We start from the raw sequence: 27,925 nt of genomic DNA, 5'->3' as shown, positions 1-27,925 counted from the left end.
CCCCCCTTCCCCCTTCCTACCCTTTATTCCCTAAATTGTATTCAGTATTCACATTAATAGTCCAATGTCACTTTACAAACTATGACTCAAGCATCTTGATTACGAATACATTATGTATGGAAGGTTACGTTATACATACTTATCTGTGTAAGTCTTAACTTACTTGAGTCTTAACTTTTCTGTGTGGTGAGCTGTGGCAGCTTGGTGCTCGGCGGGTGGGTGTACTGGTAGTCGCCCAGTCGCCACTAACACCTGCAGGTAGGTGGGTGTACCGTTAACCTCCCCAGTCGTTGCTAACACCTGCAGGTAGGTGGGTGTACCGTTAACCACCCCAGTCGTTGCTAACACCTGCAAGTAGGTGGGTGTACCGTTAACCTCCTCCAGTCCCCACTAACACCTGCAGGTAGGTGGGTGTACCGTTAACCTCCCCAGTCGTTGCTAACACCTGCAGGTAGGTGGGTGTACCGTTAACCACCCCAGTCGTTGCTAACACCTGCAGGTAGGTGGGTGTACCGTTAACCTCCCCAGTCGTTGCTAACACCTGCAGGTAGGTGGGTGTACCGTTAACCTCCCCCAGTCGTTGCTAACACCTGCAGGTAGGTGGGTGTACCGTTAACCTCCCCCAGTCGTTGCTAACACCTGCAGGTAGGTGGGTGTACCGTTAACCACCCCAGTCGCCAGTAACACCTGCAGGTAGGTGGGTGTACCGTTAACCTCCCCCAGTCGTTGCTAACACCTGCAGGTAGGTGGGTGTACCGTTAACCTCCCCCAGTCCCCACTAACACCTGCAGGTAGGTGGGTGTTAAGTACACTGAGTAGCCACTTCAGCTTGTGTAGCGAGCACTTCAGTGTCCCAGCTTGAGCGTATTTCAAGTGTTACTAGTGAGATAGTTCGCTAACTAAGAACGAACATTAAAGTGATTTAAGTGTTACTAGTGCGATAGTTCGCTAAGAGGGAACCCTACTGTACCTGCTCGTAGTATACTACGAGTTAAATGACTCGCTAGACGGAGTTTACAAAAGAGTGAAACGCTCCAAGTTCGCTACGAGTAAATGAACTCGCTATATAGGCCGTGTTTTAGAGTTTCATGTGTGTGCAACGAAAAGCCAATTCAGAGTGAATCCACGAGTGACCACAGAGAGTTCAGTGAAACTGGTGTCCTCAGTGAAAACAATGACAGGAAGAATCTCGGACAATGCCTCACTGGGCGACACCCACCCATCCCCTGACCGCTACTTCCGGATGGAACATATACAGAAAACATATACAGAACGAGAGAGAGAACACTAGAACACAGAACACTAGAGAGAACACGCTTTAGTGATGACTGAAGCAGGTATTCAACACACCTCATCACGTGACTTGTGGGATTAGAGAGTGATGGCGCCTCTGCAACTGCTCTCAAGTATTCGTATTAAATAAATAATTATAGAATAAAGTGAAGAAAAAAAATTATCTGAAGCTTAAATGATTACTCAGGAAAAGAATAAGTGTTTGTGAAGTTTTAATCATTTCGTGTAAAATTAATGAATATGTTTTATTCGTGGCAGGGATTTCAGTGATTGATGACACATACTCTTTTGTGATTAATTAACCGAACCTCTGTGATTTATGACACGTATTTCAGTGATTAATTAACCGAACCTCTGTGATTCATGACACGTACTTCATTGATTAATTAATTAACCGAACCTCTGTGATTCATGACACGTACTTCAGTGATTAATTAACCGAACCTCTGTGATTCATGACACGTACTTCATTGATTAATTAATTAACCGAACCTCTGTGATTCATGACACGTACTTCAATGATTAATTAATTAACCGAACCTCTGTGATTCATGACACGTACTTCAGTGATTAATTAACCGAACCTCTGTGATTCATGACACGTACTTCATTGATTAATTAATTAACCGAACCTCTGGGATTCATGACACGTACTTCAATGATTAATTAATTAACCGAACCTCTGCGATTCATGACACGTACTTCAATGATTAATTAACCGAACCTCTGTGATTCATGACACGTACATCAATGATTAATTAACCGAACCCCTGTGATTCATGACACGTACTTCAAGGAATAATTAACAATACTTCCGGTTCAAGCTAGACACAAAAGCTACTCATGCGGACTCAGCATGAAGAAGTGATTTGATGAAATATCTGTTCCCAAAATGGTCACGAGAGCTGTCGGGTGTTGGGTTAAGGGTCAGTCGACTTCCAATACTTTAGTACAGTCAGTTTGGCCGAGTGGTTATAGTACTGGACACACCGAGGGCCTTGGAAGCCATGCATGGCTGACAGGGTTCGAATCCTGCAGGAGGGTCAAGAGTTGATCAAGACCAAGACGTCACTGTAACGCTTTGACCCTTCAGAGGATTCAGACCCAGGCTACTAGAGGTCTCCCTACGATATGTACCGTCCAGCCCAAGCACTTGGGGGTGGAGGGTCTCGCTTCATGCAGGCCGGCGTTCAATCCCCGACCGTCCAAGTGGTTGGGCACCATTCCTACCCACCTCCCTACGTTGGGTGGTGCGACATGATCATGTTATGACCTGATACAGTGGGTATGTGTGGTGCATCCTCCACAGGTACACAAAGTTACATGTAATGTTTACTCTCTCTCCAGGCACGATGATCAGGGTTCGAGGCTCGGGCGTGCTGCTGCTGCTGCTCTTGCTCTCCTTACACACATCAGCAAGAAGTACGTCAGATGTTAATTATAATTACTTGCAAAATCATTTCTAGATATTGTTGTAAATGGAATAATATGTGATTTCAATGGTCTTTTCATGGTGAATTCATATATATTATTAGTTTTTTTTTTTTTGCACCAGACAAGGGCTTTTAAAATGTTAATCTAATATTAAAAGATATATTACAAACTGATGAGTGTGTTTGTTATATATTGTTGAATGTGTTTGTTATATACCGTCGAGTATGCTTGCTATATACTGTCGAGTGTGGCTGTTATACCGTTGAGTGTGTTTACTATATACCGTTGAGTGTGCTTGCAATATACTGTCGAGTGTGGCTGTTATACCGTTGGGTGTGTTTACTATATACCGTTGAGTGTGCTTGCAATATACTGTCGAGTGTGGCTGTTATACCGTTGAGTGTGCTTGCAATATACTGTCGTGTGGCTGTTATACCGTTGAGTGTGTTTACTATATACCGTTGAGTGTGCTTGCAATATACTGTCGAGTGTGGCTGTTATACCGTTGAGTGTGTTTGCTATATACCGTTGAGTGTGCTTGCAATATACTGTCGAGTGTGGCTGTTATACCGTTGAGTGTGCTTGCAATATACTGTCGAATGTGGCTGTTATACCGTTGAGTGTGCTTGCAATATACTGTCTAGTGTGGCTGTTATACCGTTGAGTGTGCTTGCAGGGAATATTGCGCCAACAGCCCCTCCTGCAGAGAGGCAGCTGTTGACGTTACTGGGCGGCGGGTTGAGGCATTCCCTCGTCCTCTCCACCCGTACCGGCAACACGGGTAATGAATGCTCTCTCGGCGACACCGGTGCAGCAGGTACGCTTAGTTTATTCCTCATACAGGCCTCGACTATGATAACTTTAGCTGGTGATGGCTGAGTTGGTTTATTTAGCACCCCCGTACCCCATCCTGTGGGCGGGAGAGGAAAAGTTTCAGAGGCATATAATGGGTTTAGGATACTGAGCCCCCATTATCAAATGAGTGATAAATTGGTTTTGTTTATTGTTATTTGAGTCAACGGTGTAGCTTATCGCCCATTCAAATTGGGCGCCGCTTGCGTTAATCAAAATTGTATAGTGATCATTTTAAAATTTTATGCTCAGACTTCTCATGGAATCTGATGTTGATCAAGGAAGCCTCTTAGTTAATTAGATAAGCTGAGAACTTTGAGGTTCTAAGCTCATCTAATTATTATTGTCAGTTTTAAACCTTTCACAATAGCATCTGAGCCAGCAATCTTTGACTCACAGTGACTTAATTATATAATCTACAGAACCCTCGGGGTTAATGCCTTAAACCTGTCTCTAGTTAATTCTTTGTAGTTAACATTAATACGATATGTTGAAGTTAATACTCTTTTCGCCCTCTATTTAAACACAACGGTATTTCCTCAAGCCTAGGTCAATAGGATATTGTCTGGTATATAGACACACACACACACACACACACACACACACACACACACACACACACACACACACACACACACACACACACACACACACACATCTACAGGCGTAGAGTCCTACATGTCGATGTTTGCGGATGACGCAAAGTTGATGAGAAGAGTTGTGACAGATGAGGATTGCAGGATCCTCCAAGAGGACCTGAACAGGTTGCAGAGATGGTCAGAGAAATGGCTACTGGAATTCAACACGAGCAAATGTAAAGTTATGGAAATGGGACTAGGAGATAGGAGACCAAAGGGACAGTACACAATGAAGGGGAACAGCCTACCTGTGACGACGCGAGAAAGAGACCTGGGCGTGGACGTAACACCTAATCTATCTCCTGAGGCACATATAAATAGGATAACGACAGCAGCGTACTCTACACTGGCAAAAGTTAGAACATCATTCAGAAACCTAAGTAAAGAGGCATTTAGGACGCCTTACACTGCCTACGTGAGGCCAGTCTTAGAGTATGCCGCCTCATCATGGAGTCCCCATCTGAAGAAGCATATAATGAAACTGGAAAAGGTTCAGAGGTTTGCAACGAGACTCGTCCCAGAGCTACGAGGGATGGGGTATGAGGAGCGCCTGAGGGAACTGTGCCTTACGACACTAGAAAGAAGAAGGGAGAGGGGGGACATGATAGGAACGTATAAAATACTCGGAGGGATTGACAGAGTGGACATAGACGAAATGTTCACACGGAATAGTAACAGAACGAAGGGACATGGATGGAAGCTTGAAACTCAGATGAGTCACAGAGATGTTAGGAAGTTTTCTTTTAGCGTGAGAGTAGTAGGAAAATGGAATGCACTTCAGGAACAGGTTGTGGAAGCAAATACTATTCATAATTTTAAAACCAGGTATGATAGGGAAATGGGACAGGAGTCATTGCTGTAAACAACCGATGCTCGAAAGGCGGGATCCAAGAGTCAATGCTCGATCCTGCAGACACAACTAGGTGAGTACAACTAGGTGAGTACACACACACACACACACACACACACACACACACACACACACTGAGCCGGATAGAGTTGGATGTGACAAAGGCTATAGGCCCAGATGGAATCTCCCCTTGGATACTAAAGGAAGGAGCAGAAGAACTGTGCCTACCACTCTCCATAGCGTATAACAAATCACTGGCAACAGGGGAACTGCCAGATATTTGGAAAGCAGCTAACGTAGTCCCGATATACAAGAAAGGGGATAGACAGAAGACACTGAACTACAGGCCAGTGTCCCTAATCTGCATACCATGTAAGCTGATGGAGAAGATTGTGCGAAGAAAGCTAGTGGAGCATCTGGAGCGAAAGAACTTTGTAACACAGCATCAACATGGATTCAGGGATGGCAGGTCCTGCCTCACAGGGTTACTTGAATTCTACGACCAGGCAACAAAAATAAGGCAAGAAAGAGAAGGGTGGGCAGACTGCATATTTTTGGATTGTCAAGAAAGCCTTTGATACAGTACCACACAAGAGGCTAGTGAAAAAGCTGGAGATGCAGGCTGGAGTGAAAGGGAAGGTACTCCATTGGATAAAGGAGTACCTAAGCAACAGGAGACAACGAGTCAGTGTGAGAGGTGAGGTCTCAGATTGGCGAGACGTTACAAGTGGAGCCCCGCAGGGGCCAGTCCTTGGACCTATACTGTTTCTGATATATGTAAATGATCTCCTAGAGGGTATAAAATCGTTTCTCTTAATGTTTACCGATGATGGAAAAATCACGAGGAGGATTGAAACAGAAGATGATAGTAGGAGGCTACAAGATGACCTAGACAGACTGAGTGAATGGTCCAACAAATGGCTGTTGAAGTTCAACCCGAGTAAATGCAAAGTAATGAAACTAGGCAGTGGAAACAGGAGGCCAGACACAGGATACAGAATAGGAGATGAAGTACTTAATGAAACGGACAGAGAAAGATCTAGTTGATATCACGCCAAACCTGTCTCCTGAAGCCCACATAAAGAGTATAACGTCTGCGGCATGTGCGAGGCTGGCTAACATCAGAACAGCCTTCAGGAACCTGTGTAAGGAATCATTCAGAATCTTGTTCACCACATATGTAAGATCAACCCTGGAGTATGCTGCCCCAGCATGGAGCCCGTACCTTGTCAAGCACAAGACTAAGCTGGAAAAAGTCCAAAGGTATGCCACTAGACTGGTCCCAGAACTAAGAGGCATGAGTTACGAGGAAAGGGTGCGGGAAATGCACCTTACTACCCTGGAGGACCGAAGAGTAGGGGGAGACATGATCACTACCTACAAAATCCTCAGGGGAATCGACCGGGTAAACAAGGATAAACTATTCAACACTGGTCGGACGCGAACAAGGGGACACAGGTGGAAACTGAGTACCCACATGAGCCACAGGGACGTTAGAAGGAACTTTTTCAGTGTCAGAGTAGTTAACGGATGGAATGCATTAGGTAGTGATGTGGTGGAGGCTGACTCCATACACAGTTTCAAATGTAGATATGATAGAGCTCATTAGGCTCAGGAATCTGTACACCAGTTGATTGACAGTTGAGAGGCGGGACCCAAGAGCCAAAGCTCAACCCCCGCAAGCACAAATAGGTGAGTACACACACACACTCACTCCTAATAGAGCAAGGTACCAGGGAGACTGAGCTACCAATAGAACACTTGGGATCTAGGAGACTACATTACACACAGAAATCACATCAAATGCATCGAATGAACAAATCCACAAGGGCCGTGACGAGGATTTGAACCTACGTCCGAGAGCATCCCGCCGCCGACCCCCGAGTGTGAGGCGGAAACTCTTCCACTGAGCTGGGAGGCTCAATAGAAAGTCTCTCCTAGAGCCTAAATGAATGAAATGCCGCCTCTGAGATGTTTCCGATTGGGCCTCCCGATAGCTCAGTGGAAGCGCTTCCGCCTCACACCCTGGGGTTCAGCGGTTCGAGTCTCCAAGAGACAAGTGAATTATATATATATAATATAGCCAGATACATAAGAGATACATTGAGTGCCATCCCCGGCAGGCACCTGCACGTTGCTGAGTGAGTGCCCGGCCTACCACCACCTAACATCTGACCTTCAGCGCAACCTTGCGTTCTTCAGGAGCCGCATCTGCAGGTAAGGTTCAATGCGCGTCTTCCCTCCTACCTAGAGTAAATGAGGGGGGGGGGGAGGGAGTCACCAATATGGTGGGGGGGGGGGGGGTCACCAATCTCCTGCACACACACCGTGATCTTGGAGAGCAGCAATACAGCCTGGATCACCGCTTCATAACACCTTTTAATTACAGCAAGATTTATGATCATTCAAGAGTACACAAACTTTACATGACCACCTACAGGTAAACAATATATATATATATATATATATATATATAATATAAAATAAAAAAAAAAAAAAAAAAAAAATATATATATATATATATATATATATATATATATATATATATATATATATATATATATATATATATATATATATATATATATATATATATATATATATATTGTTATATACTCTACCACTAGAGCAACGTGTGACGTTTACAAGTTACAGTGGTAGAGTATGCAGCCCCCAATGCCTTGGTCGTAGGTTTGCTCCCACCTCACACCCTTAGTGGATTTTCTCATTGTTTTTATTGAAAGCGGCTGGACTTAAAGCTTACCTATAGTAATAATGATAGCAATACTAGTACTTGGCCCCTTACTCCCTTGTTCCAGTAACAAGGAACAGAAGCAATACAATGACTAATATTGTATTTACGAGTATAAATAAAGCTTAAGCCCACTAGTATAAACTTTTATCTTTCAGTGTACCTGAGTGTACCTCTAAGTAATTTATGCATTTTTGTTTTAGTGTAACTTTAGTAAGTAACTATAGTGTAATTATATTATTAAAGTAAACTATTGTTTTTTTTTTTAGAATTATCAATTGTTATTTGGTATTACTGTCTTATTTCAGTGATCTTTTTTATCTCTGTACCTGAAAGTATCATACAGCACTCTACCTCATTTTTTGTATAATCTTGTATATTTTTTTCTTTGTTCTCTTGTATCTAGTTTTTTTATAATTGTCTTTTTTGTCTTTTTTCCATCAAACAGCCCTTTTATGCAAACTAGTATAGACCCAGAACTAAACCTCTTATCTAGTATCTATGACAATCATCACTTTAATGATCAAAATTGCAGGTATTATACAGCACATGACGTAAACAATGTTTTAACACATAATCACAATGTTTCTGTAATTAACTTGAATGTAAGATCTCTAAGCAAACACTTTGATGATATTAGTGCCCTGATTCAAACAGTTGAAAACAATTTCTCTTTTATTATGCTTACTGAAACGTGGTTAAAGATGATACTACACGACTCTACAACATACCAAACTACTCAGCAATTCACAACTGTTGACCTATTCAGAAAGGTGGTGGTACTGCTCTATACCTACCACCAAGAATCTGACATGCTTAAAAAGAAATTAAAACTAGAGACGCCCTGTGGAGAGTATATCTTTGCCTGCTTCAGTCAAGGGTGGCGAGGCTGTCCTGACTGTGGGAGCAGTCTACAGAATTCTTAACACTGATGTGTCTGAATTCAACTCTAACCTTAGAAATCTAATACTAGAGAACTGAACAAAAACCACTTAATAATTTCTGGGGACTTTAATATTGACCTCTACGAGCCTGATGACCCTCATGCTGCTAGTTTCCTCAACTGTATAAATTCCTGCTTCCTCATACCCTTAATCACTAGACATGCTAGAATCACTGATAGTACTGCCACGGCTCTTGACAACCTCTACTCTTACTTCGGGATAATCATTGATAGAACCACTGACCATTACCCCACGTTTCTCCTAACCAACATTAACAAACCACCTCTAGATACAAGGAAGATAAGCTTTAGGCTGCACAATGAAACTTCTATCGGCAATTTTATAGCTGCTGCTGCTGCTAATATCAACTGGGAGACCGAATTAGGTAACATAGGGGACATCAACCTAGCAGTGCAAACATTTCTTCAGAAAACTCTCAGCCTTTATAACACGCACTGTCCTATGCTAACTAAACAAGTCACAACTAAAAGGTTAAACAATCCATGGCTTACAAAGGGAATACTATTTATTATTATTATCTATTAATATTATATATTATTATCTATTATTATTAGGGAATAATAATATTATCTATTAAATTATCTATTATTATTAGGGAATATTATCTATTAATAAAAAACATGACCTCGAGAAGAAGTATAGGTTAGGAACCGTCTCCGAAGAATTTTCAAAGATTTACTCATCAATGCTGTCAAAAATAATTAGGAGAGAAAAAACAAAATACTACGAAAATAAATTCACCCAAATTAAAGGCAACATTAAGAAAACATGGAGCACTATTTCACAAATATTGGGATCAAAAAAGATTCTAAATAAAAAAACAATACTCCTATTCAACAATGACGGTTTGCTATCAGCCTCTGATACTGCTATTGAATTCAATAGGTTCTTCTCATCTATTGGGTCATCCATTGCTAATGATATTCCATCCTCCTGTATGAATGTCAAGGACTACCTTACAGGTAACTCTCCAGAGTCTCTGTACCTAATGCCTGCTAACTCCATTGATGTTAATGAGATAATTCTTTCCCTTAAAACAAAGTCAAGTGCCCTTGCTGAGATACCAACTCTAATTTACAAAAAAGCCTCCAGATCTTTTGCTCCTGCCATTGCAGTGCTCTACAACAAGTCACTTGCAACTCCAAACCTTTCCAGATATTCTAAAAAAAAAAGCGAGAGTAACCCCTAGTCCATAAATGTGGTGATCTCACTGATGTCAACAACTTCAGACCTATATCAATTCTGCCAAATTTGTCAAAAATATTTGAAAAATTAATCTACAAGCAGCTTTACTCTTATCTAGACAAACACAATATACTTAGCTTTTGCCAATATGGCTTCAGAGCCCAAAAAAGCACTAACGATGCACTGATTAGTATGATTAAATTGATATATGTAGCTCTTGATAAAAATAACTTCCCTGTTGGGTTATTTGTGGACCTGCGTAAGGCTTTTGACACTGTCAACCACCAAAACCTTCTTCTTAAATTACATCATTATGGAGTCAGAGGTCACTCTCTCCAATATCTTCAGTCTTACCTTACTGACAGGCTCCAGTATGTTTCTGTGAATAATTTCATTTCTCCCACCCTACCCATCAACACTGGTGTTCCCCAGGGTAGCATGCTTGGCCCTCTCTTCTTTCTCATATGCATTAATGACCTTGCACAAGCCTGTCAACACCTCAAACCAATTCTATTTGCTGATGACACAACCTTCATTTTCTCCAGTCCTGACCCCTCTTGCTCTAAATGTCACAGTGAATACAGAACTACATAAAGTACATCTAAGTTTCTAAAACTGTTGGCATTCTTTCTAAGATCGGATATTATGTACCTCGCCCTGCCCTGGTGACGCTCTATTACTCTCTCATCTATCCTTACCTCAACTCTGGTATTTGTGCTTGGGGTTCTATTATACAAAATCATTTACGTCCTCTAATTACTCAACACAAAGCTGCTATTAGAACAATATCTAACACTGGCCCCAGACAGCACTCGGTACCCTTACTCAAATCTTTGAATATGTTAGATATTAAGTCACTGCACATCCTCTCATGTGTACTCTATTTATTTAAAACTCTGAACTGCAATGTTAGATATTAAGTCACTGCACATCCTCTCATGTGTACTCTATTATATTTAAAACTCTGAACTGCAATGTCAATCCTGACCTTAAAAGTTTCATAGAAGGTTGTAACAGAACCCATGAGCACCACACCAGAAACAAATGTCTATTTGGTATTCCAAGAGTGTGACTTAACCAAACTAGAAATGCTCTACAAATCAAGGGACCCAGAATGTGGAATGATCTCTCTAATCATGTCAAAGACTGTGCCTCTCTCAACCAGTTTAAGAGTAGAACTAAGTACTACCTAATTAATTCCATGTAACCTACCTTATCCCCCTAAATGTCAACCCATGTCTTGCTATTCTTAACAATGCTGTTTGTTGACCAACTTGTACAATTACTGATTTTTGCCACGTTCCCCCCCTTTTTCTTTTGTTTATTTTTTTTCAACACAATTTATACTTTACTCCCAATTATTATTGAGTTTTAGTTTAAGTGTTTTTCCTCCACACCTTGCCCGAAACGCTATGCGTATTAGTGGCTTTAGGTATTGTATGTACTAGCTCTATCTTAAATCCAACAGTATGTTTATAACTCTGCATCTATGTATGTAGTTTTCCTAAATAAAATATTATTATTATTAATAATAGTATTTATACAATCATACTTCATTGTGTACATATGTGTCACAGTATTATAATATATTTGTTATACACGCGTTAATGTTCCACAACATTGCGAGAAATGTCACTCCTTCATACTTTTCAGAATGACAAGCGAAAATGTTCTCCTTTGCTGCCCACTGGCGTCCACTCGCCCGCCAACGGTCACCAATGTGGGGCTGCGACAGCCATCTTTCCCGCCGCCCTCTTCCGGTCATAGCGGCGTGACAGGCGGGAGAGCCCCTTCTACGGAACACAGACCACTTGGACAACCATCTAGACTACCTTTCCAGCCAACTCAATCCGGATTCAATCCCCAACCAACCCAACCATCCAGTAACTTCCCAGATCGATCCGTACAATCTTCTTTCTCTCCGTCACTAACTACGCGGCCAGTTCTCCGCCCTGGAGGAGGAACTGAAGGGGTTCTGGGCGTCCAAGGCCCGACGGGCGATAGGGAACCTGGCGCGCTGAATACGCCTGACCCAACGGTTCTCCCCGAGATATCCTTCGTCATTCCTCCAGAGGCCGAGTGTGGAACAAGGCCCAACACTTCCCTAACAAGGAATGTAAGTCAAAACAAATATACATTTGTCCAGCTATTTCTTTGCCATCATCTTAGCAAAGATGTGGTCTTAGTATAGTTAAAATATTTCATCCACATCCAAGCTGTAATATATATTAAAAGAGTACTTAAAAAGGCTTTAAAAGCACTCAAGAAAACATGAAGCAATGCTTTAAGAGGTGTAGCAATTTTATCAAACTTAAAAATTAAATCAGTGCACTAAGAGAGAGAGAGAGAGAGAGAGAGAGAGAGAGAGAGAGAGAGAGAGAGAGAGAGAGAGAGAGAGAGAAAGTAAGGGTAGGAGGGAAAGAGACAGACAGGCTCAATCTACTAGAAGGTACGTACGTATATATATATATATATATATATATATATATATATATATATATATATATATATATATATATATATATATATATAATATAATATATAATAATGCTCTTGAAACTTCTAAGCGCCGAGGCTGAGACTTGAATTTCCACTCGCATGAAGCCAAGATGAGAGCTTCAACGCTGGTCACCACACCACAAAATGGACTCATGTTTCGTTTCGTGGTGCGTTCGTGTTTCACCATCTCCTGAAATCACTAGACATAGGCAAACCAGTGGGGCGGGATAATGTCAGTCCCAAGACTATATTGTTGTGTGGACCTGGTGGCTCTGCCTCTCACTCGCTTCTTTCAACGTTCCTCAAGTTCAATCTCGAGGAATTTAGCTCTCCCTGTGCTCGAAGGCAGATTTAATTCCAGTACACAAAGAAAAGCAGTTCAGTAGTCGGTAGCTACAGTCCAGTGTCACTGCTTTTCATTACTGGCAAAATTACTGAAACATTTATTCCTCAGCAAATGATATAATTCTTTGACCATCATCGGCTACTGTGGACGACAATATGGTTTTAGAAAAGATTGTTCTGCTGCTGATCTCTCTTTAAATCTTTCCACTAAATGGCATCAGTCACTGGATGAGTCCAAGATCAACTGTGTTGTGGCTCTGGACGTTGAACATTTCCTTTAATCGCGCATGGCACTCTGGATTACTAGCAAATCTTCAAGCACTAGAAATTTTTGGCTCCATTTATGTTGCTTCATAGTCTCCCTGGCTTGTTGCCTTCTTTTGACAATTACTTACGGCTCCAACGAACTTTAAGAGTAGTCCTCAATGGGGGGCTGACTCTGTCAGCCATTGAACTGATGCCACATTCCACATGTTAGTGTGTGCTTGGCCCTTTGTTGTGGAATGTCTACATCAGTGATCTGTTGCACCCATTCCTAAAGCTCAAATCCCCTGCTGATTATTGTACTCTATCTTCTTATCTTGAGTTGATTTCGGGGCTTTAGTGTCCCCGCAGCCCGGTCCTTGACCAGGCCTCCACCCCCAGGAAGCAGCCCGTGACAGCTGACTAACACCCAGGTACCTATTTACTGCTAGGTAACAGGGGCATTCAGGGTGAAAGAAACTTTGCCCATTTGTTTCTGCCTCGTGCGGGAATCGAACCCGCGCCACAGAATTACGAGTCCTGCGCGCTATCCACCAGGCTACGAGGCCCCATCTTTACATATGGAAACGAAGACATACTAACTGCTGTGAGGTCATTAATCACAACTTTCATCAGTATCTTCCAGGAAAAGTTGATAGCAGGTTATATTTCCATCTGAGAAAACACTGGCGATGAAGATAACAAGACAGCATGGTAATTTAAATTGGACTGACATACAAATGGATAGCAAAAACGTAGTGCTTAGTTTGACTCTTTTTAATGACGACGAGAAGCCCCATGATCACCCGAGCTGGTAAGGCAGCCAGGACACTCATACATGTCATACCTTATTGCCAGCTGGGGGTTGTAAAACCTTATATGCAGCACATGTTCTCTCCCGTCTTGAGTATGCACCCCGTCTCCTCGACTCCCTTCCCTCCATCATTCACCACAATCATGAAACAAGGTGGAGAGCTGTGCGAGAAGGCTCGGTTCTAGTCTTGACCAAGTCTGGTTGGACTAGTCTGAACATCAGAGCCGTCAACACCAACAAGATGTTAGTCAGCTTAATACATAAGTATGAATAATCAAATCAAATGATATTTAATCGTCTTTAAATATAAAGTGAGTAAAGCAGCTCTTCCTCCCCCAGCCTGGGTACTGGCCTTGGCTGGTAACTTTAGGCAGACTTCAAGGTGAGCAGTTTGATCCCATATGTAGCGGGGCTCTCATCACCAGCAGACACGTCTTGGCTGCTGCTCACTGTCTGGTCGACACCAGGCTCGCTACACCGTGAGTATACCTCGTCCTCACTACATCTACACTCATTTCACTCTCAGTACATCTACATTCCCCTCACTCTCAGTACATCCTGAGTATACCTCGTCCGCACTACATCTACATTCCCCTCACTCTCAGTACATCCTGAGTATACCTACACTCCTGTGGAATATTTTTCCAGCAGGCAGTAATGTGCTTTTTAATTTAATTATTTAATTCTAGTTTATTTAACTTTCTCTAATATTGAATTATTACTTCAAAGTGGACTGTGTATCCTGCTATGTGTTTACCTGGTCTTAAGTAGGGGGGGGGGGGGGGGGGGGAATGTACATAGCTTATACCACAATTGGTAGTTGTAAATAAACTATAAATTTCTACTGTACAGTTTGTTAGTAAAGGTTATAATTATGTTAGTTTAAATATTGTCTGGGTCTTAGCTGTGTTAGTTGGGTGAGAGCTGGTCCTCCTGTACATCAGACTGTGTTTTGTCACATATGGACCGTCAGGTCCTGTTAATGGTGGCTGGTCCTGTTAATGGTGGCTGGCCCTGTTAATGGTGGCTGGCCCTGTTAATGGTGGCTGGCCCTGTTAATGGTGGCAGGTCCTGTTAATGGCGGCTGGCCCTGTTAATGGCATCTGGCCCTGTTAATGGCATCTGGCCCTGTTAATGGCAGCTGTTGGAGAAGTCAGAGCATGTGAGGCGTCTGTACAGTATCTTGCAGGTGGAACAGTTTTCAGGGATGTCTCATGAATCACAATTTTCCTGCCAACAAGTTACATGGTAAAAACTGACAATAACATATAAAGTACAGGTGTGACACATGAAATTTGTGTTGTTATAATAATGAGACTAGACTTACTTTTGTTGGTAAGTCTAGTCTCTTTATTATAACCCGCTGTTTAACCGCCTATCCTATCTTAAAATAGTTAATGGCCAAAACTTATAACAGATATTTGGTGTAGACGGATACTCAGCACTTCCTGATATTGAGGATAAGGTCGCTGGGGCTGGAACACTGTTGGGCGACCTTTAATAGATCTATGTAGTGCCACGTTTTGCTAAACCTTGCAAGAAGCTCTTTGTTGTTGTTGTTGATTTAGGGGCGACGACGATCGTGGGATCGGATGCGCCCCGGCGTACCCGTGATGGGTTAATCGCAAAGCCTGGAAAGGTGAAACGCCAAGCTTAATCGCGAAGCAAGTGACGCCAATCACGTGAAACTAATACGCCATGTGGCGAAAAAACGCAAACGTGCAGATGATTGGAGAGCCCCAGGTGTCCCACAGGGGGACAAGCACCGGCCCCGCCCCACACAGAGAACACCAGGTAGCAAAACCAAAACTCGGCCCCCAACTAAAACGCAAAAAGTCATCCAGTGTCCTCCGGCAGAGCAAAAGCCGGCCGCCCACCACTACTGAGGGCACACCAGGAGCCCACCAAGACCCACCAACCCCCTGCACCTCTCGGCCAAGCCAGCCCCCGGACACCGTCACCCCGCCGGGAGAACCAACCAGAACACGTCAAAAAATAAAATCTATCAACAATCCCGTGAGCCAGGCGTCGTACAACCCGGACCGTTGAATAGGGATGCCAAACGGCAGTAGCAAAGCCAAAACGCGAAAACAGAACGTGCACAGGTGGTCCCCAGGCAGAGGAGGTGTCCAGACGTCCGCTCGTCGTCAAGGTTGAACCAGGGGTCTACAATTAGTGTTTGGCGCTAGCCTCCCTCTTCACGGCGTCCCAAAATTTTGGTTCTAATTTTGTCTTTAAATTGACAATTGGGAGGTAGGCTTTTGTTTTATTGATAATTATATTAGATCCAATCATAAAGAATACTTTTTTTTATTAATTCTAATGTCTAGACAGGTAGTTTAAAGGAATACTTGTGGTATTAAATGTTTGTTGTGACGTGACGTCACAGATAACGTTCTCTGTAATTCTTTTATGACTAACGAAGGTAAATTAACATCATCTTAATGATGGTTACTATGTTAGTATATTAGTATGTTATGTGTCGGATTTCAGACAACTCCCCTCACTCTCAGTACATCTACACTCCCCTCACTCTCAGTACATCTACACTCCCCTCACTCAGTACATCTACACTCCCCTCACTCAGTACATCTACACTCCCCTCACTCTTAGTACAACCTGTGTACATCTACACTTGCTTCTTACACGCCTTCAGCCAACCTGTGTTTTCTCTCAACAAACTGGTTCATTACATGGCACTCTACCTGCCAGTATTCCTCCCCTGATGTTCTCGCCCTACTCCCCCTTTGGGCTGGACGGTAGAGCGACGGTCTTGCTTCATGCAGGTCGGCGTTCAATCTCCAACCGTCCCAAGTGGTAGTGCACCATTCCTTTCCCCCCGTCCCATCCCAAACCCTTACCTTAATCCCTTCCCAGTGCTATATATAGTCGTAATGGCTTGATGCTTTTCTACAAGTTACAGCCCCTCTCCTGTGCTAATTACAATTTTTTTATTTATATCTATTGGTTTTAAGGGCGTCAGAAATACGTATTTATGTCAAACGTTACAGTATTACCTTTGTGGCACCATTCAAAAACGTCCACAAACGTTTTGTGTTTGCTGGTTTAAATCCACTAGGAGCTCTTCATAGCCCATGCGACTTGGAACTTTTTGTTCCAAGTAGCGAATCTTAAACAACAACAATAACATTGGCGCTTTCCCCTTTATAATTCCCTTCCCTCCCCTCGTCCCAACACGCATGTAAAGGTTTCTCTTAATCTCTCTTCATCAGGACGCACGTTCGCCTGGGGAGTTCTCACAGAGCCAGGGACCTGGCCATCGTCAACCACGTGGACGCCGGCTACAACAACATCACCTCTCAGAACGATATTGCCATCGTCACTCTGTCAGAGGTCGTGATCTTCAATGGTGAGGAACCCAAGGTGTTCAGACCCGCCCTCCCCCTTCCTTCCTTCCCGCTTCCCACCTTCCCCTTCCTTCCCCTTTGTTTTGTCTGACAAGATACGTCTGTGTATCCCTGACATATGGTGTTGATGGGAGATGGGGGGGCTTAAAGGCTATTGTAGTTCACAGTAGCGTCATGAGCTATTGTATTTGCCAGTGGGTTCATAAGTCATTGTATTTGACAGTGGATTTATGAGCTATTCTTTTTTAACATTATTGTCATAAGCTATTGTAGTTAACAGTGGGTTAATAAGCTATGGTACTTTAGTGGCGTCATGATCTATTGTATTTAAGTGGTGTATAAATTATTGTATTTAACAGAAGATTCATAAGTTACTGTATTTCATGGTGAGTTCATAAGTTATTGTAATTTATGGGTTCATAAGGTATTTCACAATGGCTTCATAAGATATTGTATTTCACAGTGAGTACATAAGGTATTGTATTGTCCAGAGGGTTCATAAGGTATTGTATTTTACAGTGGGTTCATAAGAATTGTATTTCACGGTGGATTCATAAGGTATTGTATTTCACAGGGGGTTCATAAGGTACTGTATTTCATGGTGAGTTCATTAGGTATTGTATTTCACAGTGGGTTCTTAAGAAATTGTATTTCTCGGTGGATTCATAAGGTATTGCATTTCACGGTGAACTCATTAGGTATTGTATTTCACGGTGGGTTCATGAGGAATTTTATTTCACGGTGAATTCATAAGGTATTGTATTTCACAGTGGCTTCATTAGGTATTGTATTTCACGGTGAGTTCATAAGCTAAGCAGTCACAATATCCACTACTTGTGAGTTCGAACGCGCCACCCTATTAACTCTTCGTGAGTTCCAACCCCGTACATTACTCGTATGCTGAACTGCCACAGACACGCTCTTGTGAATCTCGGGTTGAAGAGGCCACATCTTAAACCTTGCCGTTCGAACCCCGATAACCCAATTGAATAGGTACCATTCCTGCAGCCCTTGCTCATACCCCCAACTAAAAGTCCTTATATCCCTACTCCCTGTCCTCATATCCCTGCTGGGATATATGGTCATACAAGCATAGCTTTTTCCTGAAAATGTGACTTGAGCTGAAGCGTGTCTCAAATTGTACCTTCTTGCAAATACAAATTATTATTATTATTATTATTATTATTATTATTATTATTATTATTATTATTATTATTATTATTATTATTATTATTATTATTATTTCCCCAGAACTCGTCCAGCCAGTATGCCTACCATTCAGGTTTGAGTTCGATGGCTTCCGGTACCAGAATCTTGACTTAGTTGGCATGGGACCTATCATCACTACAGGAGGTAATTATTACTTTACTCAGTTATATTTGATGTGATTTCCTGCTAGTTTCTGTGCAAATAATGTACAAACCAAGGAACATATATGTTTATCAAAGAACGGCTTCCATCTTCGATTTCCCTTCCTAGATTTTTAATGAGGTCAAAGCTGTACCTAAAGATCTGCATTTTAACATCTAGAAAAATTCCTTTACATTGTTCCAGGGATAGGTTAAGACACTCCGTACATTTCAGCTAATCAAACCTACCTAAACCTAACCTATCTAAACCTAACCCAACTAAACCTATCCACACATAGGACTACCTTAACCAATCCTAACTTATAGCTCCGTACTATAAATTCAATCCGGAAAGAACGCATTAAAACCTTTCAAACGACCATAGAATCGAACTTAAGATGTACTCAGACTACAATTCCAATATGAATTTGGATATCTAAATGATTTGCTGTTAATGGCGGAATACAAATTACACAAAATAGCTTACAATAGCTTGCAGTAAGGGTTCTGAGAAAGACAACGAGATGGTCTACAGAGCTTGAGCATCGCTGTGCTGCACCACAGTCGCCATCTTCGGCGCTGAAAACATCGACGCACGTCATTATTGAAATCGGACACTGTAAACAAAGTCCGAACACAGCGTGGCTTGACCCTCCCAGTCCGTCTCTGTTCATGACTCGCTTTATTTTCAGTTTCCACACGTTTATTACCACTGTGCGTTTGCATCCCTTCGTTATCCACCTTTATTTTATCCAAAATAATCTCCCTCGAGAAGTCGAGACCATTTGTTTGTCTGCTAGGACTAAATGTAGAACAGGTGTTAGCTAGGACTAAATCTAGAACAGGTGTTAACTAGGATGTGATCTGTAAAATGATAGTGTTAATATACAGTATACTGAATACTATTATTATTTAACATAATTGTATCTTAAGACTTTATAAATATATATGTGTACTGATCTTTAAATATGATGCCATGATTCTCTGTACTGAGTGTAAAGGGCTCTTAGTCCTGAACAGAAACTTACAGTACTGTTACAGTGTAACTTATAGTGAAGTTACAGTACTGTTGCTTTAATACATTTCATTTATCTTCTGACTAGAGAACATAGAGTGTTTCCATACAATGAAATCTCAAGGTTAGGTTAGGAGTTTCTTCTGACAGAAGAGAACGTACAGTGCTTTAATATAATATTTTTTTTTTGTATAATTCATTATGTCTGGGGACAGGAAGCCAGAGTGTATTCATACACGTTAGGCTTATATCGAAATCTCTCCTCCCCCTCCCCTCCCCCCCTTCCAGGGTCGATTTATCGACCCCGCCCAGGAGGCAACCCCACAACAAGCTGACTAACTCCTAAGTACCTACTTACTGATAGGTGAACAGATGAATTAGGTGAAAGAAAATCTACCCAACCATTTCTATCCTGCCCGGGATTCGAATCTGGAATTCACGATTGTGCGTCGAGAATTAACCCGACTGTACTAACAGGACCCTCCAATCTGATTTATATATCTGATTTTTTTCTGATTGTAGAAAACATACAGTGCTTTCATACATCTGATTTACCTTCTGATTGTAGAAAACTTTCAGTGCTTTAATATATCTGATTTATGGTGTTCCAAACAGAGAACAGAGTCCAGCAGTTGAGTCAGAAGAACGTGAATGTGGCGATCACTGGACTGGACAAATGCCGGAGGACCTTCGGAGCGTACAAGACTGGGGTGTTTGATCATAGTAAGATGTGCGCCTCTGGAACGTCAGCAAGAGACTGTATGGTGGGTGTTGTCTTTCTGTCTTGAGATTCTTGTTTTCTTTCTTTAATACGAAGAAGGTACATGTGAGAGGACATAATAATAATATCGGTGTTCTTACATTCTTGCTAAAGTCACTAACACGCATATATATATACCGTTTCGGGCAAGTCAATCAGGGGGGCAGATTCATGAAGCAGTTATGCAAGCACTTACGAACGTATACATCTTTTCTCAATCTTTGGCGGCTTTGTTTACAATTATTAAACAGTTAATGAACTCCGAAGCACCAGGAGGTTGTTTATAACAATAACAACAGTTGATTGGCACGTTTTCATGCTTGTAAACTGTTTAATAAATGTAACCAAAGGCGTCAAAGATTGAGGAAAGATGTATACGTTCGTAAGTACTTGCGTAACTGCTTCGTGAATTTGGCCAAGGCACATTTTGAACTGGTATGGTCACATTGTTACACAAAACCATTCGACAAAGCTCGTTTTCTGTTTGTTGAATATATATATATATATATATATATATATATATATATATATATATATATATATATATATATATATATATATACATATATATATATATGTAGGAGGATCGGGATGTAGGAGGTTTTGTTAGGCTCGGTTGGATTAGGTTAGTTTGCGTTGGTTAGGTTGAGTAAGATGGGGGTAGGTCTTAAGATCCGTTGGCGAGCCGTCTTGAGTAAGATGTCACTTATATCCAGTTTGAACGGGATATTATCACCAATAAAGGTATATATACTTCATAAAGTCCAAACATATTCATCGTTAGGTCTGATCACATTATTCATTAAGTCTGAACATATTGTTCATCATATCCAAACACATTCTTCATTAATTCAGAATTTAATTTTCTCTACTGCAGTTGTATGTGTAATATATTTTTATTTGCATGTTATTAAGAAGATTCTTTAAGAATTCACAAATTCAACTCCCAATCCACTCCTCTGATGAGCAGGGATGTCGTTTCTCTCCATCCAGGGAGGCCGGGTTCACACAAGTAACTGGGTTTACCCATGCCCCCTAACCCGGACTTTCCTGATCCTGCGCTTCTATAATGTGCTTTGTTCCTTTTCCACCTTTGTTTCTTCATTGTTCTCTGTTGCTGTCCTTCCTCTTCGTGTTGATGCCTATTCTTCAATGGAATATTCGTGGATATTACGCCAATTTCTATGAACTCCAATTTCTGATTTCACAGTTTTCGCCCCTTTGTGTCTGTTTCCAGGAGCCGATGCTTAGTGCTCGTCCTGGTCGCTTCCGTGGCTATTCCTTTCTCTCCCCCTCTCCCAGCTTTTGCTGGGGCCCATTCCTCTTCTGCTGTCTTGATTCGTTCTGATGTTCCCTTCGTCCCCCTACTTTTTCCGTCGCCTCTACAATGTCCTGCTGTACGTGTCTTTCTGCGTAAATGGTACACGGTTTGTTCCATTTATCTCCCCTCAAATGTCCCGCTTTCTTTTCCTGATCTTAAACACCTACTGGACTCCTTGCCAGAGCCTGTGCTCCTGCTGGGTGATTTCAATTGTTGACATACCCTCTGGGGTCATGTTCTGACAAACACCCGGAGTCGCCTTCTCGAACCGTTCATCCTCTCTTCTTCCCTGTCTCTTCTGAATTCTGGTAAGCCCACTCATTTGGACTCACGAACTCGCACCCTTTCCTGTCTTGATCTTTCTCTCTGCTCGTCGTCTCTTTACTTGGATTTCACGTGGTGGGTTCTCGATGACCTCCACGGCAGTGACCATTTCCCCATCCTTGTTACCTTTTTCTCCTTTCACCTTTCCCTCTCCTTCCCTAGGTGGCAGTTTGCCAAGGCAGACTGAACTCTATTTACCCTCCGTGCTGCTCTCTCCAACCTCTCCATTCTACCTCTCCCTCGCGCCCTCCTCCTTTTTCGTGACACCATTTTCGACGCTGCCCTCCTCTCTATTCCTCGCTCTTCCTCTCGGGGACCACGGAAGTGCGTTCACTGGTGGAATGTGGACTGTGCTCAGGCTGTCCGTTGTAAGCGTGCAGCCTGGAAGAGACACCGCCGCTGGCAGACGACTGATTCTTTTCTTTTGTTTTGGAAGGCGAGTGCGGTGGCCCGTAGGGCCATCCGTGCGGCTAAGCGTGAATGTTGGGCGTCTTATGTCTCTACCATTACATCCGAAACTCCTCTACTGCAGATCTGGAAGTGTATCCGCAAGATAGCGGATAAGTTCTTTCCCGATGTCTCGCCAGTCCTTCACCTCCGTGGTACTCTTGTGGCGGACCCGTTGCAGGTCGTGACCGAACTGGGTTCCCACTTTTCTTCTGTTAGCTCTGGTTTCTGGTTCTCATCTTCCTCAATCTTTCCTTCTTTGTAAATCTGTTCTTGAATCTCGTCCTCTAGATTTCTGCACCCATCTCAGACTTCCCTATAACGATCTCTTCTCTCTCTCTCTGAGCTTCAGTTTGCCCTGGTCCTCTGCGGTTCTACGGCGGCAGGCTCCGATGGCATTCATTATAAGATGCTTCGCCATCTCCCTCCTTGCACGTATCAATATTTACTGAGTCTGTATAATCGGGTCTGGGAGTCATCGTCAGTCCCTGAGGACTGGCTCGATGCCGTTGTCCTCCCTGTTCGAAAACCAAGGTCTCTGGCGACATACCCTAAGGACTTCCGCCCTATTGCCCTCACGAGTTGTCTGCCAACTCTTTGAACGTATGATTAACGTTCGTCTGAAGTGGTTCTTAGAATACTATCACCACCTCTTCCCTTCTCAAATTGGTTTTCGCAAGTACCGCAACACAGCAGATGTCCTGGTGAACTTGGAGGTCTATATTTGTACTGCTTTTGCTGCAAAAACGTCCGTTGTTGCCGTCCTTTTGACCTAGAAAAGGCTTGTGATACCACCTGGCGATATCATATTCTGTCCCCACTTCATTCTTTTGGCCTTCATGGTAATCTCCCACTCTTTCTCCAAAGCTTCCTCTCTCGTCGTTTCTTATTAGTGAGGCTTGATGCCACTCTCTCTGCCTCTTTACAGCAATACTTCTCTATGAAGCACACAGCAATGTGCTTCTCCGCTCTCTATGTCGACGATCTTACCCTTTGCTGTCGGGCTGATGATTCGCCTCTCCTTCAACGACGGCTTCAACTTGCGACTGATGCCATGTCTTCTTGGGCCACCGATCATGGCTTCAGGTTCTCTACGTCTAAGACTTGTGCTATAACTTTTACTCGGAAGCATCTCGTTCTTCGTCCCTCTTTGTCGCTTTATGGTTATCCCCTTGAGTATAAAGATTTCACTAAGCTTTTGGGGTTAATCTTTGACACTCGTTTGTCTTGGTCACTCCATATCTCTTACCTCCGAGTTGAATGCTCTAAGGCCCTTACCCTCCTTAAGGTTTTATCCCATACTTCTCGGGGAGCGAATAGGCGCACGCTCCTCGCTTTACATTCCTCTCTCGTCCTGTCTAAATTCGATTATGGTTGCCCTGCTTACTCGTCTGCTTCTCCTTCGCCGTCTTGATGCTTTGCACCATACTGGGTTGCGCCTCAGCTTTTATGCCTTTCGTTCGACTCCTGCCCTCAGCCTGTATGTTGACATTGGCTTCCTATCTCTCCAGGACCGCCGTGATCGCTACTGTCTTCGCTATCTTGCACGGTCCTTGCAACATCCTTCCTGTTGCCTCTGTCGTGCTTTGACTTTTACACCTGTAGTTCCTGTTCCTCTTCATTACCTCCCTCTTTCTGTCTGCTTATCTCGCTTACAGGATTCTCTTTCAGTTCGTATTTCAAGTATTTCTCCTTGTATTGTTCCTTCCTTGCCCCTGTGGAGCGTCCCCCTTCCGAAGTTTTGAACATCCTTGACCCGCATCACTAAAGCTTTTACCCCTCCTACGATTCTGAAACGTCTTTTCCTTGAACACTTTTCTTTGCACTCCCGCTCCGTTTCCACCTTCACCGATGGGTCTAAGTCTGCGGACGGTGTAGGCTACTCTGTTGTTTTTCCTGACCACGCTTATATGTGTCACCTACATCCAGAGACTAGCATCTTCACAGCAGAATGTTATGCTATTCTCTATGCTCTTCGTCTCCTGCTTTCTCGTCGTCAATCTTCCTTTGTGGTTGTTGTTGACTCTCGTAGTGCCCTCATGGCTCTCGGGTCCTTTAATCCGGTCCATCCAGTGGTCGTAGAGATTCAACATTGGCTGTTTCTTATTTCCAGTAAATTTAAGTCGGTTGAGTTTTGCTGGGTTCCCAGCCATATTGGTGTCTCTTTAAATGAGCATGTGGATGCTGCAGCTAGGGAAGCTGTCTGCTCTTGTCCCGTCTCCCGTAAAGGTATTCCTTATTTCAACTTTTACCCAGTTATTCATTCCTCCATTCTTACTCGCTGGCAGGATTGTTGGTCTTCTGTTACTGGTAACGAACTGTGTACTCTTAAGAGTATTGTGTCCTCATGGCCTTTCTCCTACCACCGTAACCGGCAATGGGAAACGGCTCTGGTGAGGTTGCGTATTGGCCATACACGATTAACTCACGGTCACTTAATGGAGCGCCACCCTGCTCCTTATTGTCCAAATTGCATTGCCCCTCTTACGGTCGTTCATATCCTTGTTGAATGTCCTGACTTCCAGGACGAGCGTGTGTCTTGCTTTCCGACCGTCCCTCGCGGTCACTTGTCCCTCGATAGAATTCTTGGCGACTCGGATACTTTTGATATCGTTCGCCTTATGCGTTTCTGTTCTCGTATTGGCATCCTTGGTAATATTTAGCACCCTCTGATTATTCCGCACATTTGATGCGGAATAATCAAATGGCTTCCCGGTTTGGTGCCTTCTTTTGATAATTACTTACTTCTTCACATTTTAGGTAAACTATGTATAAATATGTGTTACAATATTTAAAATGTGAAATAAATTAACATTCTTGTCTCCTCCCTGCAGTCAGACAAAGGTGCTTCCGTTTACTTCTACGACGAAGACACAACAAAGAAGTACTTCTTGGTGGGACTCGTGTCTTTTGCCTTCGGGTGTACAAAGCCTGAGGAGCCTGGAGCCTACACCCGGGTGGGAGCCCATGTGCAGTGGCTACAGCAACACATGAACTGACCCCTCACACTCTGCGTATACATGTGGCATTGAACACACACCCTGCGTATACATGAGGCTCTGAACCCTCACACCCTGTGTATACATGTGGCTCTGAACCCTCACACCCTGCGTATTCATGTGGCTCTGAACCCTCACACCCTGCATATACATGTGACACTGAACCCTCACACCCTGTGTATACATGTGGCTCTGAACCCTCACACCCTGCGTATACATGTGACACTGAACCCTCACACCCTGCGTATACATGTGGCACTGAACCCTCATACCCTGCATATACATGTGACACTGAACCCTCACACCCTGCGTATACATGTGACACTGAAACCTCACACCCTGCGTATACATGTGGCTCTGAATCCTCACACCCTGTGTATACATGTGACACTGAAACCTTACACCCTGCATATATATGTGACACTGAACATTCACACCCTGCGTATACATGTGACACTGAAACCTCACACCCTGCATATACATGTGGCTCTGAACCCTCACACCCTGCGTATACATGTGACACTGAACATTCACACCCTGCGTATACATGTGGCACTGAACCCTCACACCCTGCGTATACATGTGACACTGAACATTCACACCCTGCATATACATGTGACACATGTGACACTGAACACTCATCCTGCATAAACACGTGGAACATGCAATATCTATTTTCTTAATTGATTTTTTATAAAAAAAATCTGAGAGATCTTGTTAGATTTGTTAAGTAAACTAAGAAACCAGTTTTAATGATCCATCTTTTATTTATCATGTTGATATTGTGTCTCTTGAGGTCTAAACCACTGGCCAGGCAAGACTGGACGAAGGGAGATCTACCAGTCTGCAAAACGTCAAGACACCCTGAATCTATAGGGTGACCTGGTTCTCTTCTTAGGAAACATTGCTGGCATGAAGACTCTCCGGTACGTTAATAATAATCTTAGAGGAGAATACAAGTTACATTCTACGCAAAACGTTTTGAAAATCTATTTTATAAATCTACCTTGATTGTTGCCGCCGGGGGGTGCTAGTTTATTGTGCACCCCATACTCATCCTGTGAGCGGTAGCGCAAAAAGCATTACAGAGGGCACAAAAGATCTTTATCAGACCTCATCTTAGATTATTACATAAACAATTTCATCTATCCTTCACACCTTATAGTTACAATGTCAGCTAGTTACAGAGAAAGTGCTATTTCAAGAGCTATACATTTACAGTAAGTCATCATACATTAATGGTAGGTCTTATCGCTAATACATAATAGTTTGACCAATGGAGATATTACAGAGTCATAGGGGAGCTTCTGTTTATTATTAGTTCTCACAATACACTACTTGTTTCTGAATCTCATATGTCGTTCATCTACTGGAAGCGAAATGTGGGTACAGTGCAAGGATTTCAGGTAATTTATCCATGTAATAAGATAGGTTGCCATATCATACAGAGTGAGATTAGATTTATCTCTAAATGGCTCAATTTTACTACAATCCAAGATATAGTGTTCGAGTGTGTGTCCCTGTCTTTGTCCACACACTTTACACTTTACTTTATCTAGATCCCTATACAAGCCCAACTGCCAGAGATACTTGTAGCCAAGTCTTATACGAGCTGTGACAACATCTGTTAGTCTATTGACTGTGTTACTTGCCCCATACACATGTTTTACTTCACACATTTCATTGTGATGAACAATGGACCTGCTAGTTCCAGTTTGCACAGTTCTACCTTCTTTAAATCCATCCAGGAGTTCTCGTCTAATGACACTTTTAAGGGATCTATTTGATAACTCAAGATTCCGTTCAATACTGTCTTTTTTAATGCAGCCTTAGCAAGGACGTCAACTTTGTCATGTTCCTGCAGGCCAATGTGAGAAGGAATCCACAACATTTATATATTTACCCTCTTGCTAAGTATTCTCATATATCTACGTCTAGCTTCCAAGACAAGCACGTTATTACTTGATTGCAAACTGTTTATCGCTCATAGTGAGGAAAGGGAGTCGGAAATAATTAAGCTGTCTACTTCAGTGTTGTCAATAATTTCGAGTGCTACCAGTATTGCTACCAACTGTGTTTGCATTGTGGATGCCCAGTTACTAATTCGGATATTTCTTTGAATTGTGCTGCCATCGGGCTGATGAGCAATAACAGCACTTCCTGCCTTCCTGTAGCTGTACTGAGTGATCCGTCAGTGTATATGGTCTGTGCACTGTTGTTTTCAGCTTGTATATTGTGAATGTGTTCTATGGTGCTTAATTTAGCAGCAAGCTGAGCATGAGGGTTGTTTGTGATTAGTTTCTTGGTGGGGTATGCAGGGGTCAGGATGTCAAAAGGTACTATCTGCCAGGGTGGAAGGAAGTGCTGTACTCTTTCATCTGTATATACATCGTACAATCCCATCATTTTAATATGAGTGGCTGTTCTTTGAATCCATTTAGACTCGCTGGTTCCATTTCGTATGTGTTCTAA

The 27,925-nt window shown here is 42.7% G+C and overlaps 1 protein-coding gene across 6 annotated transcripts; it reads left to right on the top strand.

Moving 5' to 3' along the window:
• The first annotated feature begins 235 nt into the window (after positions 1-235).
• LOC123771124 (proclotting enzyme) lies at positions 236-26,207 on the top strand. Of its 6 annotated transcripts, none has more exons than XM_069324227.1 (10): positions 236-306; positions 2,641-2,715; positions 3,404-3,544; positions 7,191-7,284; positions 11,623-12,085; positions 14,210-14,349; positions 17,104-17,240; positions 18,490-18,591; positions 20,218-20,366; positions 25,289-26,207. In XM_069324227.1, exons 2-10 carry the CDS (start codon positions 2,646-2,648, stop codon positions 25,451-25,453), a joined length of 1,461 nt encoding a protein of 486 aa, XP_069180328.1. In that variant the 5' UTR covers positions 236-306; positions 2,641-2,645; the 3' UTR covers positions 25,454-26,207. The 6 variants fall into 6 exon arrangements, with proteins under 6 accessions (XP_069180328.1, XP_069180327.1, XP_069180326.1 ...); XM_069324226.1 differs by having other exon boundaries at positions 236-354; XM_069324225.1 differs by having other exon boundaries at positions 238-403.
• Positions 26,208-27,925: the final 1,718 nt, after the last annotated feature.

This window comes from Procambarus clarkii, chromosome 14 (genome assembly GCF_040958095.1).
Source record: "Procambarus clarkii isolate CNS0578487 chromosome 14, FALCON_Pclarkii_2.0, whole genome shotgun sequence".
Taxonomy (NCBI): Eukaryota; Metazoa; Arthropoda; class Malacostraca; order Decapoda; family Cambaridae; genus Procambarus; species Procambarus clarkii.
The sequence above is the reverse complement of the archived record's forward strand: the minus strand, read 5'-3'. Positions and strand labels throughout refer to the sequence as shown.

Bases quoted from the DNA above. Each gene is read 5' to 3' on its own strand.
- LOC123771124 (XM_045763504.2), top strand. The intron at 3,545-7,190 runs GTACGCTTAGTT...CATCCCCGGCAG, and splicing joins CGGCGACACCGGTGCAGCAG to GCACCTGCACGTTGCTGAGT. The intron at 17,241-18,489 runs GTGAGGAACCCA...TTATTTCCCCAG, and splicing joins AGAGGTCGTGATCTTCAATG to AACTCGTCCAGCCAGTATGC.